Here is a 15,989-nt window from a genome sequence, read left to right on the forward strand (position 1 = left end):
GGCCTAGTATTTCTGGTTGTGCTGCTGCTGCTGCTAAGTCACTTCAGTCGTGTCTGACTCTGTGCGACCCCATAGACTGCAGCCCACGAGGCTCCCCCGTCCCTGGGATTCTCCAGGCAAGAACACTGGAGTGGGTTGCCATTTCCTTCTCCAGTGCATGAAAGTGAAAAGTGAAAGTGAAGTCACTCAGTCGCGTCCGACTCCCAGCGACCCCATGGACTGCAGCCCACCAGGCTCCTCCGTCCATGGGATTTCCCAGGCAAGAGTACTGGTTGTGGGGTTATCTTTTAATGTTAAACAGATACTGATCCCAACCATTCTGTTCATAGAATTTTCTTAATAAATTTTTATCTTGCATTTGTTAAATTGAGTTTCTGTATATAGAAAATATATTTTGGACAAATACAGTCTAAATTGTAGTGAAAATTTGTTCAATATGAAACTACATGTTTTTAAACACTTGTATTTTCAGGTATATTTTTCTATATACGGAATTTTATATTCACCAGCCATAAAGTAGAAGTTGTTTTGGAGAAATAGACTTCAGCCTTTAAGTTTTATATTAACTGCATAATCTTTGTTGTGATTTTTAAGTTTTTCCATTTTTAGGGTTGGAATAAGGTTTTGGTGTTGGAGAGGAATAGGAGAAAATTGCTACTTTTTTACTGATTGTCTGTATTATATGAGGGCTGTTCTTTTTCTGTTGGTCAAGTTTTTTAAAATTGGAGTATAATTGCTTTAGTGTTGTTAGTTTCTGCTGTACAACACAGTGAATTAGCTGTCATTGTTTTGTGTGTGTCACTCGGTCGTGTCTGACTCTTTGCAATGTAGCCCGCCAGGCTCCTCCATCCATAGGAGTCTCGTATACATATATCCCCTCACTCTTGAGCCTCCCACCGCCTCTAGGTCATCACAGAGCACCAACTTGAGCTCCTATGCTATACACCAACTTTTGGTCTTTAAAACGAAGAATTTTATAAGAATCTTAGAATTTTCTAAACTCATTACTGAGATATTGACCAAAAATATTATAAAATTTTAGTAACTTTCTTTAAAAACATGGTTCTTTTAAAAGTGATTAGGGGGACATATTTAAAAAGTAATTCAGTGCTTACCTGATTTTTACATATTCCTGTAGAGAATTATTTCATCAATAAATGCAGGTATAATAGTCTATGTTGGGAATAAGTGCTAATCATGTTATTCCTACACTCCAGCCCTTTGCATTCTTCCTCTCTACAAGCCATCTCCATGTAAGTATCTTAGCCTACTTAAAATTCATGTACAGAAAGCAGAATTTGTTCTCATAACCATACCCCTTCCCAATTTATTTTTCCTTTCACTCGATATTCAAACTCCTTTTTCTTTCTTGCCTGTGTTTACTAGACTCACTTCTTTCATTCTGATTTTACTTTTGTTTTATTCATAGTTGTTTACCTCCTCAACCCTCCCCACAGTCAATTTATAACATTTGAGTACCCCCCCCGCCCCGAGTATGCTCAAAAGGGTTCAAACAAGAATTTATGTTGTCATGAACTCATGCTCTTTTAACAAGCTTCAGAACTTTTTGTAGTTAGAAGTCCATTATCAACTCCTACCTTACATTCAAGACTGAGGTCTAAAAAGGTACTGTCCAAAAAACTGATGGAATTGGTTGTTCTGTCTCTTGTCCAATAGGGTGGTCATTAGCCACATGTGGCTATTGAGCAATAAATGTGAGGCATTGCATTAATATAAGTAGCTATATGTGGCTAGTAGTCCCTGCTGGAGTGTACACTTGCAGAAAAGTCAGGGGGGTTTTTTTGGCAGCCATTGTAGAATATTAACTCTCCGACCAGGGATTGAACCAATGTTATTAGCAATGAAAGCACCCAGTCTGAACCACTGGACCACTAGGGAATTCCCAATGTCAGTTTTTAATTTTTTCAACTTGGATCCCCTGTTTCACTCAGTCCACTATTCACAGGTCTAGCTTATCCCCTTCACTTTTAAAATTTCATATTGGAGCATAGCACAAATAATAGTGTTAGTTTCAGGTGTACAGCGAAGTGATTCAGTTATACATGGATCTGTTTTTCAAATTATTTCATTTAGGTCATTACAGAATATTCAACAGAATTCCTTGTGCTATACAGTAGGTCCTTGTTGGTTATCTGTTTTAAATATAGCAGTGTGTACATGTCAATCCCCAATTCCCACTCTGTCCCTTCCCATCAGAAATTTGTTCTCAATCTGAGTCTGTTTTGTACAATTTTAAATTCATTTTTATCTTTTAGCCATGTCATGTCTTTCTCTGACTTACTTCACTTAGTATGATAATCTCCAAGTCCACCCATGTTATTGCAAACGGGATTATTTCATTCTTTTTAATGGCTGAGCACTTGTCATTTACTTTTTTTCAAAATCTGATTAAGAAATTTCCCAGCAGCTCATCAATCATAATTATGAATTCACCCAACATAAATATATATTTGAAATTGACCTGAAAAAGTAAATCATCAGTTTTTCCCTTCTTTATGATTTATCTCCATAACCTAGTTAAGAAAACTTGAGGTGGGACTCCTATCTTTATATAAATATAAAATGCCAGTTCTTGTGGAACAAAATTTAAATAATGAATTAGATAAAAGGATGAACTTTAACCCACAAATAATTTACCATTATTTTAATTTAGAACCATATTAGGCATGCAACTAATGTAAAACATACAAAAGATTTTAGTAGGAGTATCACTGTTTATTCTCATTCAGGCAATTTTTCTGTAACTTCAACATTTTCCTCTCAAAACATAAGAACAAAAGAATCCCAAAGCTTAGAACTGGATCACTTGGCCCTTTCTCTTCTTATCTCCTCCGAGTTCAAAATGCTTGCACCTCTTAATGGCCAGCATCCTCTTGGATCTGCAGTTGGGCTCAACGCATTCAAGTCTCAGCACGATCTTCTTTGTGGTTTTAGCCTTCTTCCGGAAAATTGGCTTGGTTTGCCCACCGTAGCCACTCTGCTTCCGATCATAGCGCCTCTTTCCCTGGGCATACAGGGAATCTTTGCCCTTCTTATACTGGGTCACTTTGTGAGGCTGATGCTTTCCACACTTCTTACAGAAAGTCCTTCGGGTTTTAGGTACATTGACCATCTTTGCAGCAGAAGTGTCTTCGCGGTGCAAACTGTTGTAAGACACGGGAGCAAACGTTAGAACACTTGAAACAGCAACGTATAAATCCACCAAGTACTCATTTTCCGTATGAGTAAGTGCACAACTTTTTGGAATGCTTAGATTTACAGAATGAGACTCACTAAAAAACAGCAAGAGTAGCAGCACAGGGACGCCCAGTACGGTAAGTCCCGTGTACAAAGTGGGATCCTTTGGGGCTTAATTTATCGTGGTTGCCCAACAAATAAAGCGTAGTGGTGGGATACCTTATTTTCTCCGGCAGAGAGAGGGCCGAGGCTAGAGTTTATTTTCGACTCTCGGCGCACCCTTTCCCTCCATGTTCTAGCTCCCGGGCATGCCTGGCTCTGAGCGCGGTGTAGAACCACCGCCACGGCCCGCTCAGTCCCTTCGAGGACTGCATCTGCCTAGTTTCACTTTTGCCTTCAAAGCACCGTCACCCGTAAAAGCGCTAAAGGCTGACGTGTCCTTACTGAGTGCCGCCAGGCCCAGCAGCCGCCATGCGAGCGCCCTTTCCGGAAGGGAAAAGTGAATTCTGTAAATCCACTAACCAAGGCGGCAAACCTCGCCCTCCCTCTCCTAACAGGGCTCACCAGGTCCGGCCCGGCCCAGCCTCGAATCCTGGGCACTGGAGGCTCCGCCGTGACCGCCACCACCCAACACCTGGCTTACCGAGAGACCCGACGTCCACGTTCCTGTCTCGCTCGTCTCGCGCCTCACAGGAAAAGGAGGGACGTGGCGGAAGTAGGAACTGAGCCTGAGCGGCAGTGCCGCGGACCAATAGGTGGCGGGCAGCGACGGCCGGGCGTCTCCGGACGTGTCCGGCAAGCGCCAACCGACGGCCAGGGGCGGGCCGGAGGGGTGTGGGTCCCCGGGCCGCGGTGCTCGGCGGGCCAGTCGCTGCCTGTCAGGACAGTCGCCGCCGGAGTGAGGCCGGGCGAGGTTGTGTTTCTCATTCCGGGATGTCCGGGGCCGAATAGAGATGAGAGCGCGGAGGACGCAGGGCCGCTGGAGGCGCAGGTAACGGAGTCGAGGTACAGCGGGGCCGCGTCGGGCTTCTTCCCGGACCGGTGCTGGATGGAGAGGACCGAAGCGACGCCGTGCCTCTGCTCCTAGCGGCGGGGCCGCTGCCCGAGCTGCAGTTGCCAGGTGAAGATGTGTGGAGCCCGGGCGGCGCGGGGGAGCTGAAAACCTTCGGGTCCCGGGACCCCCGGGGCCCGGGATGAGTTAGCGAGGGCAGCTTCGGGGGCCAGTTCCGACTACTGCAGGCCACCGCCACGGTTGCCGCCCGCCCGCCCCTTCCCCGCCGGGGCCGCTGGCTCCTTTCCGCGCCCGCCCGCCCGCCTGCTCGCGCTCCCGGCCCCGGAGACCATGAGGTTCCGCATCTATAAGCGGAAGGTGCTGATCTTGACGCTCGTGGTGGCCGCCTGCGGCTTCGTCCTCTGGAGCAGCAATGGGCGACAAAGGAAGAACGAGGCCCTCGCCCCGCCGCTGCTGGACGCCGACCCCGCGCGGGGTGCGGGCGCCCGGGCTGGGGACCATCCCGCCGTGTCGGTGGGCATCCGCCGGGGCTCCAACGAGTCGGCGGCTCCGCTGGTCGCCGCGGCCCCGCAGCCCGAGGTGGACAATCTGACGCTGCGGTACCGGTCCCTAGTGTACCAGCTGAACTTTGACCAGACGCTGAGGAATGTAGATAAGGCCGGGTCCTGGACCCCCCGAGAGCTGGCGCTGGTGGTCCAGGTGCACAACCGGCCCGAATACCTCAAACTGCTGCTGGACTCACTTCGAAAAGCCCAGGGAATCGACGACATCCTCGTCATCTTTAGCCATGACTTCTGGTCGACCGAAATCAATCAGCTGATTGCTGGGGTGGATTTCTGTCCAGTTCTGCAGGTGTTCTTTCCTTTCAGCATTCAGTTGTACCCTAACGAGTTCCCGGGCACTGACCCCAGAGATTGCCCCAGGGACCTGGAGAAGAATGCAGCTTTGCGGATGGGATGCATTAATGCTGAATATCCCGACTCCTTCGGCCATTATAGAGAGGCCAAGTTCTCCCAAACCAAACACCACTGGTGGTGGAAGCTGCATTTTGTATGGGAGAGGGTCAAAGTCCTTCGAGACTATGCTGGCCTCATACTTTTCCTAGAGGAGGATCACTACTTAGCCCCAGACTTTTACCATGTCTTCAAAAAGATGTGGAAATTAAAGCAGCTAGAGTGCCCTGAGTGTGATGTTCTCTCCCTGGGGACCTATACTGCCATTCGAAATTTCTACGACGTGGCTGACAAGGTAGATGTGAAAACGTGGAAATCCACAGAGCACAATATGGGTCTGGCCCTGACCCGGGAAGCCTATCAAAAGCTGATTGAGTGCACAGACACTTTCTGTACTTACGATGATTATAACTGGGACTGGACCCTTCAATATTTGACTGTATCTTGTCTTCCAAAATTCTGGAAAGTGCTGGTTCCTCAAGTTCCTAGGATTTTTCATGCTGGAGACTGTGGTATGCATCACCAAAAAACCTGTAGACCAGCCACCCAGAGTGCCCAACTTGAGTCACTCTTAAATAATAACAAACAGTACCTGTTTCCAGAAACTCTAACTATTAGTGAGAAGTTTATGACAGCCCTTTCCCCACCTAGGAAAAATGGAGGGTGGGGAGATATTAGGGACCATGAACTCTGTAAAAGTTATAGAAGGCTGCAGTAAAAAAAAGAAAATCACAATTACAAAAGCAAAAGTAGTGACAGTCTTCTATTTTTGATATTTGTCCAAATAGGATATACAATTGAATAAAAAAGTTTAGGAACTGGTTTCTGCTTTAATACAACAAAATTCTTGTAAAAGTTGTCCAAATATAGTCATCTTTTCCTTTTATGTCTGATTAAGATTTAAAACGCAAGTTTTCATTTTGAGAATTGCGTTTTAAAGTTCAGTGTGTATCTGCTAGAGGTAATCACTGTTAACTGATAGAAGAGGGGAAACTTTATTTGCATCTATTAATCTTTTTATCTGGAACTTTGTACACTTTTTCACTTTCAAGACTTATTTTAAGTACAGCAAAATTTATTTAAAATTGTCATATCAGTAAAAAGTATTACAGTGAAATTAAGAGTATTAATGTAACAAGCCCAGCTTCACTCTTGACACAGTAACTAGGAAGAGGTTGCTTCAGTGGTTTTATAATTCGAAAATTAGGTTTGTTAAACACCCTGTCAGAACAGAGTCATTTTCAGTATTAAAGATTCCTGTATTATTGTGTTAAGAATTGCCTGTGCTCTGGAACCTGCATAGAACACACTTTCTTTTGGAATGTATTTGACTGATAAGAAAGTTTAAACACTTTTCACCTCAATGTAGAAATACAGTGATTTTTTTTTCTTTTAGTGCTGCCAAAATAAAATACTTGTTTTTGCATAAAAAGGTTCCTAATCGTTTTTCAGAATAATTTTACATCAAAGTCCACTAAAGACACTCTTGAAGGTTTAAAATTAGCATTACATTTTATTTCTACATTGTATAAGTAAGTTTGAAATAAAACCCAGCTCTTGACAGTCCATTCCCTTTGGAGGAAACTGGCTTTCAAATTAGCCACGTAGAGATAATGAGCAATAAAAAGCTGCTGTGTAAGTGAAATACAGCCAGAAATGAAACAAAGTTCAGTCTTGCCAAAGTGAAACATGTTCTAGAGCCAGCTTTATTTTACCAGAAATCGCACTTTTTAAAACAAGAAACAGGCTTAAAATTTATTCCATATTTAACATGTTTCCCTTAACATACATAATTGCATTCAACCAAAAGTATACTCATAGACTAATTTCTGTGTTGATACTGCAAATAGTCATTTCAGCCTAAAGACTGTGTACCCTAATGGACAGTCACAAAGTTATTACTGAATCAAATAATTCCTGTCATGGTTGAAGAATGTATGTGGTCATCTATAATGGTGCAAAAAGTTCTGTTTTATGAGTTCCTTTTCCAGGTTTTATTGGAGATAAAGTGTATATCAGGATGAACTGCCAGGGGTTGTTTGGTTTTTGGTGCTCTGACCTGACCTCCCTAGTTCAAAAAGACTAAAGAAATTAGGCAGTTTCCTGGATTAAGGTAAGGCCAGAGGTTTGAGTTAGTAGCTGACTTTGGAACAGAAATACATCATCAGCTCATGGTCTTGGGGTCAGCAATTGGATCAACAAATATTTTCCTTTCTATACTTTCATGTTGTCCTAAAACTTTTTGTGAGAGAAAACAGAAACTATTGCAATTTTCTCCTGGCCTTATATAAAATATTCCACAAAACTCATAATTTAGCAACTATTAAAAACATCTGCTGCCCTCTTTTAGGTATTATAAAAGAAACTGATTAGAAAACACTAGCTTTTGTTGTTGTCTTCATGTAATACTATAAGGAAGACAATTTTCCTATTGGAGTAAATTCTCAGATTTTCTTAAATTGTCTTGTTCTAAAACTTGTAAACTAATTTTATAAAACCAAGGAATGTTTTACTAATTTCCAAAAAATTATTTTAAATTTTGAGTTTTCAAAGTCATTAATAACCTTTATATATATGTATATACCCACACATTTATATGGTGACTTACATATGAGAAGAATAAGATACAGAGTTGAAGCAAAAATGCTAAATTTCAGTGCATTTGTATTGTTTGGATCATTTAACACTGGTTAATAAAGTTCTTTCAGAATCTCTATGACAAGCATAAATACTGAATAAATCCTATTTAGTGAGACTTATTAAACACATAGTTTTGAGATTCTCCTTCCCCCAACACACACACTCTACTGTGTGTGCTTTTAGTTCATTACATTCTTGAGAATTACTTTTTGTGACACTATATTTTGAAACTTTATTAAAGTAATAGCAAACAAAAGCCAAAAATAAGACTATAAACAGGTTGTATTGACACTAAACATTTAACTCTCCATTAGAAAAAACATACAACAGAAGAATCACAAAACTTACTTCCATAATTAAGGAAGCTTTGTATTGACATAAACTCTGTGTACACGCACACACACAAAATATACCTTCAGTTTCCCCATAAGAATAAAAATACAAATTTTAATTTTATACTTTTTTGAATGCTTTTGGTTTTAAGATAGTAAACAATCTGTTTCATATCCAAAAGTTTTTACTCAGCCTCTAAAAAATGATACAGAATTAATCCAAGTCATAAAGCAAAGAATTCTGAAAACTGAATGAGCAGTGAGTCACATGATCTTTAAAGATCTGCACACTACCATCCTGCATATTGGTTTCCTTTATGTGGTCAAAACCAGGTGTATTGTGAACTGCAGTTTTGTTCAGTAACGAAGATGGGTGATTTCCATCCAATTCTTTCTCTTCAGTCATTACTGGTTCTTTTAAGTTATCTTTTCTTTCATTTGCATAAACAGCACTTTTGTCTTTTATAAATTCATGTTCCTTTTCTGACTTAGGTTGCTGAGACTTTGCAAACAGCTTTTGAGAAACATCAAGAGCCCCTTGCTGCAAGCATGCGACTGAACAACTGTCTGCTTCTAGTACTGTGACTGCTACAGATGAATCAGAATCAGTTGTTGAAGTGGTAGCATGTTCTATATTTTCTTTTTCTATCAGAGGACTTCCTTCATGGACTCTTTCTTCTTTTTCATGAAGCTGCTCAGAGTTACTGCATTCTTGCAACTATGTTAAGAGAAACAGCAAATTAATAATTCATTGAAACAAACAGAAAAGTAAATTATACCCTCTGGAAACTTTTAAGTTGTGAAGGAATAAGCCGGTAGACTTGCAAATCCGCTTCCTGGCTTCCCCTTCAAAGTCAGTCTCCAAATGCTGCCAGTCATTTTTTAACAGTGCAAACCGGGCATTGATTCTCTAATTAAATCCTTTCACTGACTCTTCATCTCCTTCAGGATAAAACAATCTTAGCCTATAAATCTTTTAACATGGCCTATAAAGCCCAGTAACAGTCATTCTTATAAGGGCATTCTTGGTTCACTGGTTAGGACTCCACCCTCTCACTTCCAAGGACCTGGGGTCAATCCCTGATTAGGAAACTAAGATTCTTCTTTGGCCTCCAGAAGCAGCCAAAAAATTTAAAAAGGGCATTCTTGAATTTGCCTGTATTTCTGTGATTCTTCAGAACCTCTTTCTCACCTAGTTCACATGTAAGTCAACTGTGCTAGTTACTAAATTATTTAAGTCTAATATAAAAGACTATAATCAAACTTAACCTAGAAAGAAGGAACAAACCATATAATATATAGTTCCAGTGGTTTGAGAATCAAAAAGAGTTGTTAGTCCCTGGACTAATACATTTCCCAAAATGTTCGTTTCTCTCTATTCCTCACTGAACAGTTATTTTGGGATTAAATGAGATAACATAAGTGAAAATCAATCATAGATGTGTAATAGTAAAATACACATCAAAAAAAGGTCTGTATTCTTAACATCACTCTTCCCAGCCATTATGTGCATTTAAAGTTATGATATAAAAAATCAAGAATTAAGTGATTTGTCAGGCTTCAACCTTGCCCCAAATCACTAATCCATAAAGCCTACCCAAATCCTTACCTTTGCATGTATTTCAATCTTACTATCAGTAACCTGAAGAACTTCAATTAATGGTGGAGTCACAGGTAATGTCTGTTTGAATGGAGGGCTCAGGACCTCTTCAAGAAACTCATTAACATTGTCTTCATTGACAAATAACCTTTCCTAAAATAAAAAAAGAAAAAATATTCTACTTTATTGGTCATACTTGACAGACAGAATTGTATCTAAAATCAGCTCATAACAATTCTCACACAGTTCAGGTCTTCACTTTTAAAATGTTTATTTCATGTTCTTCCTATGCTTTTTTGGCCAAAGAAAACAGTATTGTACAGAGCAAAAAGAATAGCAAGAGTACACACATATATAGGAGAAGATCCTAAAATAAAGTCATAGTTCCTTGTCTAGGTCTGTATAAATCTGAGGTATGCTTTCCCTCCAGATAATCCTACTTACAAATCATATCTTCCTTTTTTCCCCCTCTCAGTATTTTGTAAGAATAACATCACCTCTAGTTTTAAATGTAGTCCAAACTATAAAATGTAATTCAATTTTAGAACACTTCCTAATGAGTCAGCTAAAGATAGACAAGACAGGATGCATTCAAATTTTGTATGACCAATTTGCCTTTTAGTTCTTGGCTAGGTAAGAGCCAAGTATAATATTTTATTTAAGATAATTATATTCTATTTTCAAGCACTGTAATAATCCATTGCAACACTAGCATATAACTGTATGTAAGAATAAGGAAACACTATAAGTCAACTAATCTAAAAAAAAAATGAGGAAACAAAACATTGTAAATCAACTATACTTAATGAAATTTTTTAAAAATTAAAAAAAGGAAGGCGGTAGATTACCAAACTATAGGACATACAAAAATCACTTTTGCAGGGAATCCCAAAGACAAAGCAATTTGTTCCTATTTGAGTATGTCAAGTGAATATAGGTATATGGTTAGGTCTTTGAAGGAATAACTATATTTTAAATTCTTCAAATCAGTTCACCATTGCCCCAAATAAAAATTTTTCCTCTGTACTACAATATAAACAAATTAATTACAAATACACACAAATGCATTATTTGGTCCAAACTGGGGGCGTGGTGGGGAAGGGAATCAGAAAGTGATGTTTCGAATTCCCTTTTATTAAACATAACTTGTGAACACCTACCAAACAAAAGTGAGCTTTGCTGAAAGAAAAACTGTACATTTGAAATAATTTGCCTTGTATTATCTGAAGATCTAGGCGACAGAATAATACTGTAGGGTACAAACAACCCTCCCCCGCAAAGCATTTCTAAGGTCCATGTCTCTGCAAAAGACTTACACATTAACTGCAAAAACTACACCAGACAGTTCAGTTACCTCAGAAAAGTAACATTTATAATGGCAATGGTTATGATTAAAATAGAAAGGATTTGCATAAACTTGCCCTCTCCATCTAATGACTAATTTTACTATAAAAGATAATAAATTCAGAGGTCCTAAAGCTCTACGAAAATTCCCAGTGAAGACTTAAGGTTTACAGAAATGTATTTTGTACTTGTGTGTAAAGTAACAAATTCTGACCTTGACAGCCACAAATCAGTCTCTTTATAATATTTTCATATAATGCATATAATAATGTAATCATTATATATGTCTACTCACAAAATACTGTTGTGATTTTTTTTTAAACTTTTTTTTTACTTTAATACAGCCGGGCCAGTAAAATTTAAAGGAAAAAAATTGAACATTATGGTTCCATCAACCTCAGCAAATGTGATGATTAATGAAGTAATTATAATTATAAATCTATTTCAGGCTTCAAAAATATAAAACACAGTTGCCCTAATCCCATTTTGGTCTAGTTTCTTTGCTAAAATAACATTCAGATACTAGAAAATCAGATTAAAATATATTCTTTAGTATTCTCTCAAATGCTGTCCATTAAAGCTTTCGTCCCACCTTGTGAGTTATTTTCTCATTTACTAAAACAATTACAGGAAAAAGACTGCCCTTTCCTAAATTTCCCCTTTCTGATGACATAAACAGATAGTCAATTTCATATTTTATTTTCTCACAAAGTATCTTACCTAGCCCTGCCTATTTATTTTACCATTATTGGAGGGTTTCAGTTAACCACTTCTCATACAAGATACACCTCATAAATATAAAAATTTAACTTACTAGTAAATTCTAGAAAAACACAGAAAGAAGTAAAACTTTCTGGCAGGTTAAAGAAACCCCAAGGCCCAAAGCTTAAATTTCAATATATAATCTGTGCAACTAGTGTTCTGAATTAGGGAATTTAACCCTTGAAGATCTTATAAGAGCAAAAAAAATTACATGTAACATTGATACAAACCTCAATCAAAATACCAATTAATTGTTGACTTATGAGTGTAAAATTTCTATAGAAGTTCAAATTTTAAGTAGGTTCTCTCCCCTCCCACCTCCCCCAGTATTTGCCAATAGTTCTGGAGTACTGAATTGACTCTCAAGATCCTAGTAGTAACTACAAAATTATATCCTAGGTAAACCTAAGAGTCACCCTCAGTTTTTGACTAAAAGAGATGGAGCTGATGTCGGTACTAAGGATTATATTACACTTTGTTAAATGACAGCCATTATGCCAAATGCTACTAGGGAAGAGATTAAAACTGATGCCAAAAGAAGCAATTTCAGTGTCATGTAAAGACCACTAGAGGTCAATCCCACCAACATCAGAGAGTAAAATTAAGCTGCACCTTATGTTAGAGGACGCAAGGTATTTAGATTCAGCCCTGGGTCTGAGTTAAGGTTTTTCCGCAGAAAAACTGGCACAGGCCGAGTTAATTTTGCTCTCTGGAAGTAAACTATTATTTACTTTCTAAGGTTGGGAAAAGCTATTTAAAACTGAAAATAACGCTATGATAGAATGTCTCTTCCCTATTTGTGTCACAAACCCCTTTGAGAATATGACTAAAGTTATTATAGTCCTCCCCAGAAGAAAACCCTCAACTTTGTGTATACAATTTTAGAGGTCTACGGATCCCTGAGAATCCATTCATGCATTGAGGGTGACTTTGAAGACTTGAAACCCATCTACAAGAGAGTATGCGTTAAATTTTCTTCGTTGTTGGTTCCCCCCCCCCACCCCCATTATGCGTTTAACGTGTACTGACGTCTTTCATCAAGGGTTATCAACTTCAAGTCGTCAGGAGAGAAGTTATAATGGAAAACTCTTTGTTCAGGATAAACTGTGAGGATGACTGTGATAAGTGGAATAGAATGTCAAACATTAAGACTCAAGAAAAAACTGTTACCTCCAAACAACAGTTGTTTAAACCGTAATACCACTCTCTCCAGTATCCATGGCATTCTGGAGATTTGGCCAGGTCTATGACTGCGTTGTTGGAAGAAATGCTAACCACTGGTTCCTTGGTACTCAATTTATTCTCTGGAGTAAATTGCAAAAAGAAGGAATAATAAACTAAGTCTTGGGTAGAGAAAGATAGTTTGTACCAGAGGGGGTTCACTTCCCCTTGAAGACTTTGAGGCAGGATCCAAGGCACTTGAATGAGCAGAGTCAGGGATTCTTCATCCTGACTACACTGCAAAGGCGGACACAAAGCTTCCCCGCGGTCGGTCCCGAGACCACCCATCGCTTGATAAGCCGGCTCCCTGCCGGTGCCTTCCCGGGTCTCGCGAGCCTCCACGCCGAGGGTCGGGCGCACGCTCGGGCTCCCTACAGAAAGGCCCGCGTCAAGGTCCCCGCAGGAAGTACTAAGTGCGCCTCCGCCACGGTCCCCAGGTGAGTTCCCGGCTCCGGGAGGCGGCTCCTTCCCGGTCCCCGTGGTTGGTATCTCTTGCCCGCCGGAATCCCGCTCCTCGGATTCTGCGACGCGCTCCTTCCCGGCAGCGTCCAGTGTGGTGATCCCGGCGTCTGCAGCCCGGGTTCGGCTGGGACCTGAGCTTGTGTCTCCAGCACAAACCCCCGCCGGGCCCGCCTCCCCCCGGCGAGCGGAAGCGCAGGCCGCGCCGTCAGTTCCTGGCGGGTCGGATGCCTCTTCCGGGGACGCGGCGGGCTCCGGGCGCGAGGCGGTCGGCGCCACGGGAAGCGTGACCACCAGCTGCCGCCGGGCCTTGTTGAACTGTGCCTTGCCGCGGCTGTCATCCACTGGGTACGGGAGCGAGAGTCGCAAACGGTAATCGGGCTTCCTTGAGTCAAGGCATAGCAGCTTCCCCGTCACCTCCAGCGCCGCCTGCTCGGCAGATCGCAGCAACGGCAACTCGATGGTAACCACCAGCTCTTGGGGCACGGTGCCGGGCACCGAGTCCCGGGAGCAGCGGTAATCTTGGAGGTCCACGTGGTGGCGCTGCACCACGCTGTAGCGAGGCTCGGTGGGGGCAGGCTGCCGGACAGCCTCGGGAGGGGAGGGCTCCTGGGGCCGGGGGACCGCAGCGCTCACGCCGGCCGCCGGGTATCGGTAGGGGTAGGGGAAATCGGGGAAAGAGCTCTCCGGCTCCACTTCGGGCCGGGCCGGCGCGCCTCCGGGCAGGGGCGTGCGCAGCACGGCGGCATCCGGGGTCCCCTTGTACTTGATCTTCAGGGTCTTGGCGTTCCTCCGGTCCAACTTCACGCCGAACTGCTTCTCCACGGCTTCCAGGGCCGTGGCGTCCAGCATCTGGCGGAAGCGCTCGTGGCGCCGGGCCAGCGCGATCGCGTCTGGGTGGAAGACCACGTCGTAGACAGTGTAGCGGGTGCCGCGCCCCCCAGCGTACTCGCGGCCGGGGGCCAGGCTGTAGGGCAGGGACCACTGGCTGCCGGACACCGCGCCCCCAGAGCCGGGTTGGCTGCTGGGCGCGCCCACCAGCGTGTTGCTGCACACGTTCACGAAGCAGCGCCGGGTCCCGTCCAGGCTGGTGCGCAATACGTGGCCCGGCTCCGGGTGCACGAACCGCACCTCCACTCCGCGCTCACGCTCCAGCGCCGTGATCTCCTCCTCGTAGCGCCGTCGGTTCTCAGGGTCTGTGAGCTCCTCGGCGTACTCGGAGAACATTCGCCGGAACTCCGGGTCCTGGAAGGCGGAGGTGAGCCGCTGGACCTCCTCTCCACTCAGATCCAAGTCTTCTAACGGCGAAGAGGCTGCAGCCTTGGCCATGCTGCCCTTCGGCTCCTTGCGCGGAGGCCAAGGGAGATGGATCTGAGACCTAGTGGGTGGGACGAGCGGTGAAATCGCTAGTCTGCGGAGAGAGAGGCGGCGGAGGTCTGTAACCGCCTCAGAACTGAGCCTGTGCGGCGCGTGCTCGTTGCCATAGTGACACCACCAACACCCAGGAGGAGCGGCAGGAACAGGGATGATGGAAATGACAGAAATAGCCTTAGTTTCTTCAGACCAACATCCTACGTTCTTTAGATTCCTGTGCCATGTGCAGTTACCTCTGCAGAATAAGCATCTTAATAATTGTAATTTCCAGCATTATGTACGTTATTCGTTGTTCAGAACCCTTCAAGGTAGACCTGATCCTCAATTCACAGGTGAGATGAGACCTGAAAAGTTACCTCACCAAAGTCACACAGCTAATGCACCTACCCAGCAGTCACAAACTGTGATTCTATCGTAAGTTTTTCTGCTTTATTCACTTCGCTAAATCAACATTTCACTCGTCTAGATATTTCACCAATTTACCCTATTTACAACTCTCACTTGGTGTGAGAGTTATGTGCAGGTTATTCATAAATAACCAATCATCAGCAAACATTACTTTCTTAATAAAAATGCAAATATAAGATACCACATATCACCTATAAAAATGGAAAAGGCTTTCTTTAAAAAAATTACTCTATTTCCTTGGGGTGGTAGAATTTATATTAAAATTTTTCTAGAAAGTAGTTTGGTATCTATGTCAAAAGCCTTTAGAATGTGCATCCTTTTTTTTAATGCAGAAATTCCAATTCTAAAAACATGCTCAAGGCACTATTACGATTCTAAAGGTTTGGGAGGAATCTAAGAATTCAACAGTGGGACTGGTTGAGCAGATTTGGGTAGAGCCATACAATGGGATTCTAGCAGCCATTCGAATTGATATTATAGAAGAACATTTATTGACTGAGGTAGTTATTAATTGGTAGTTGTTAAATTCAGTGATCATTTTTCTGTCCTCATTTTGTTGAAAGCCTCAGCAACATTTAACATAATGTTGGCATTACCTCAGTGACAAGACACTATCCAGGTTTTCCTCGTACCTCATCAGATACAGTTCCTGTGGTTTCCCCACACTGAGACCAAGTGTTGGCTTT

At 42.4% G+C, this 15,989-nt stretch overlaps 3 protein-coding genes across 3 annotated transcripts; 1 reads left to right on the top strand and 2 right to left on the bottom strand.

The window, feature by feature from the left end:
- Positions 1-2,715: 2,715 nt before the first annotated feature.
- Positions 2,716-3,897, bottom strand: RPL36AL (ribosomal protein L36a like). The gene is made up of 2 exons (XM_004010497.4): positions 3,842-3,897; positions 2,716-3,164 (listed from the first exon to the last, which is right to left on the bottom strand). Exon 2 carries the CDS (start codon positions 3,131-3,133, stop codon positions 2,813-2,815), a length of 321 nt encoding a protein of 106 aa, XP_004010546.1. The 5' UTR covers positions 3,134-3,164; positions 3,842-3,897; the 3' UTR covers positions 2,716-2,812.
- A 167-nt stretch (positions 3,898-4,064) lies between these two features.
- Positions 4,065-6,595, top strand: MGAT2 (alpha-1,6-mannosyl-glycoprotein 2-beta-N-acetylglucosaminyltransferase). The gene has a single exon (XM_004010499.5). The coding sequence runs from the start codon at positions 4,541-4,543 to the stop codon at positions 5,879-5,881; it is 1,341 nt and encodes a 446-aa protein (XP_004010548.2). The 5' UTR covers positions 4,065-4,540; the 3' UTR covers positions 5,882-6,595.
- Positions 6,596-6,649: 54 nt separating this feature from the next.
- Positions 6,650-14,986, bottom strand: DNAAF2 (dynein axonemal assembly factor 2). Its single transcript, XM_027971720.3, has 3 exons — positions 13,012-14,986; positions 9,745-9,888; positions 6,650-8,853 (listed from the first exon to the last, which is right to left on the bottom strand). Exons 1-3 carry the CDS (start codon positions 14,848-14,850, stop codon positions 8,350-8,352), a joined length of 2,487 nt encoding a protein of 828 aa, XP_027827521.1. The 5' UTR covers positions 14,851-14,986; the 3' UTR covers positions 6,650-8,349.
- Positions 14,987-15,989: the final 1,003 nt, after the last annotated feature.

Source organism: Ovis aries, chromosome 7 (assembly GCF_016772045.2).
Source record: "Ovis aries strain OAR_USU_Benz2616 breed Rambouillet chromosome 7, ARS-UI_Ramb_v3.0, whole genome shotgun sequence".
Taxonomy (NCBI): Eukaryota; Metazoa; Chordata; class Mammalia; order Artiodactyla; family Bovidae; genus Ovis; species Ovis aries.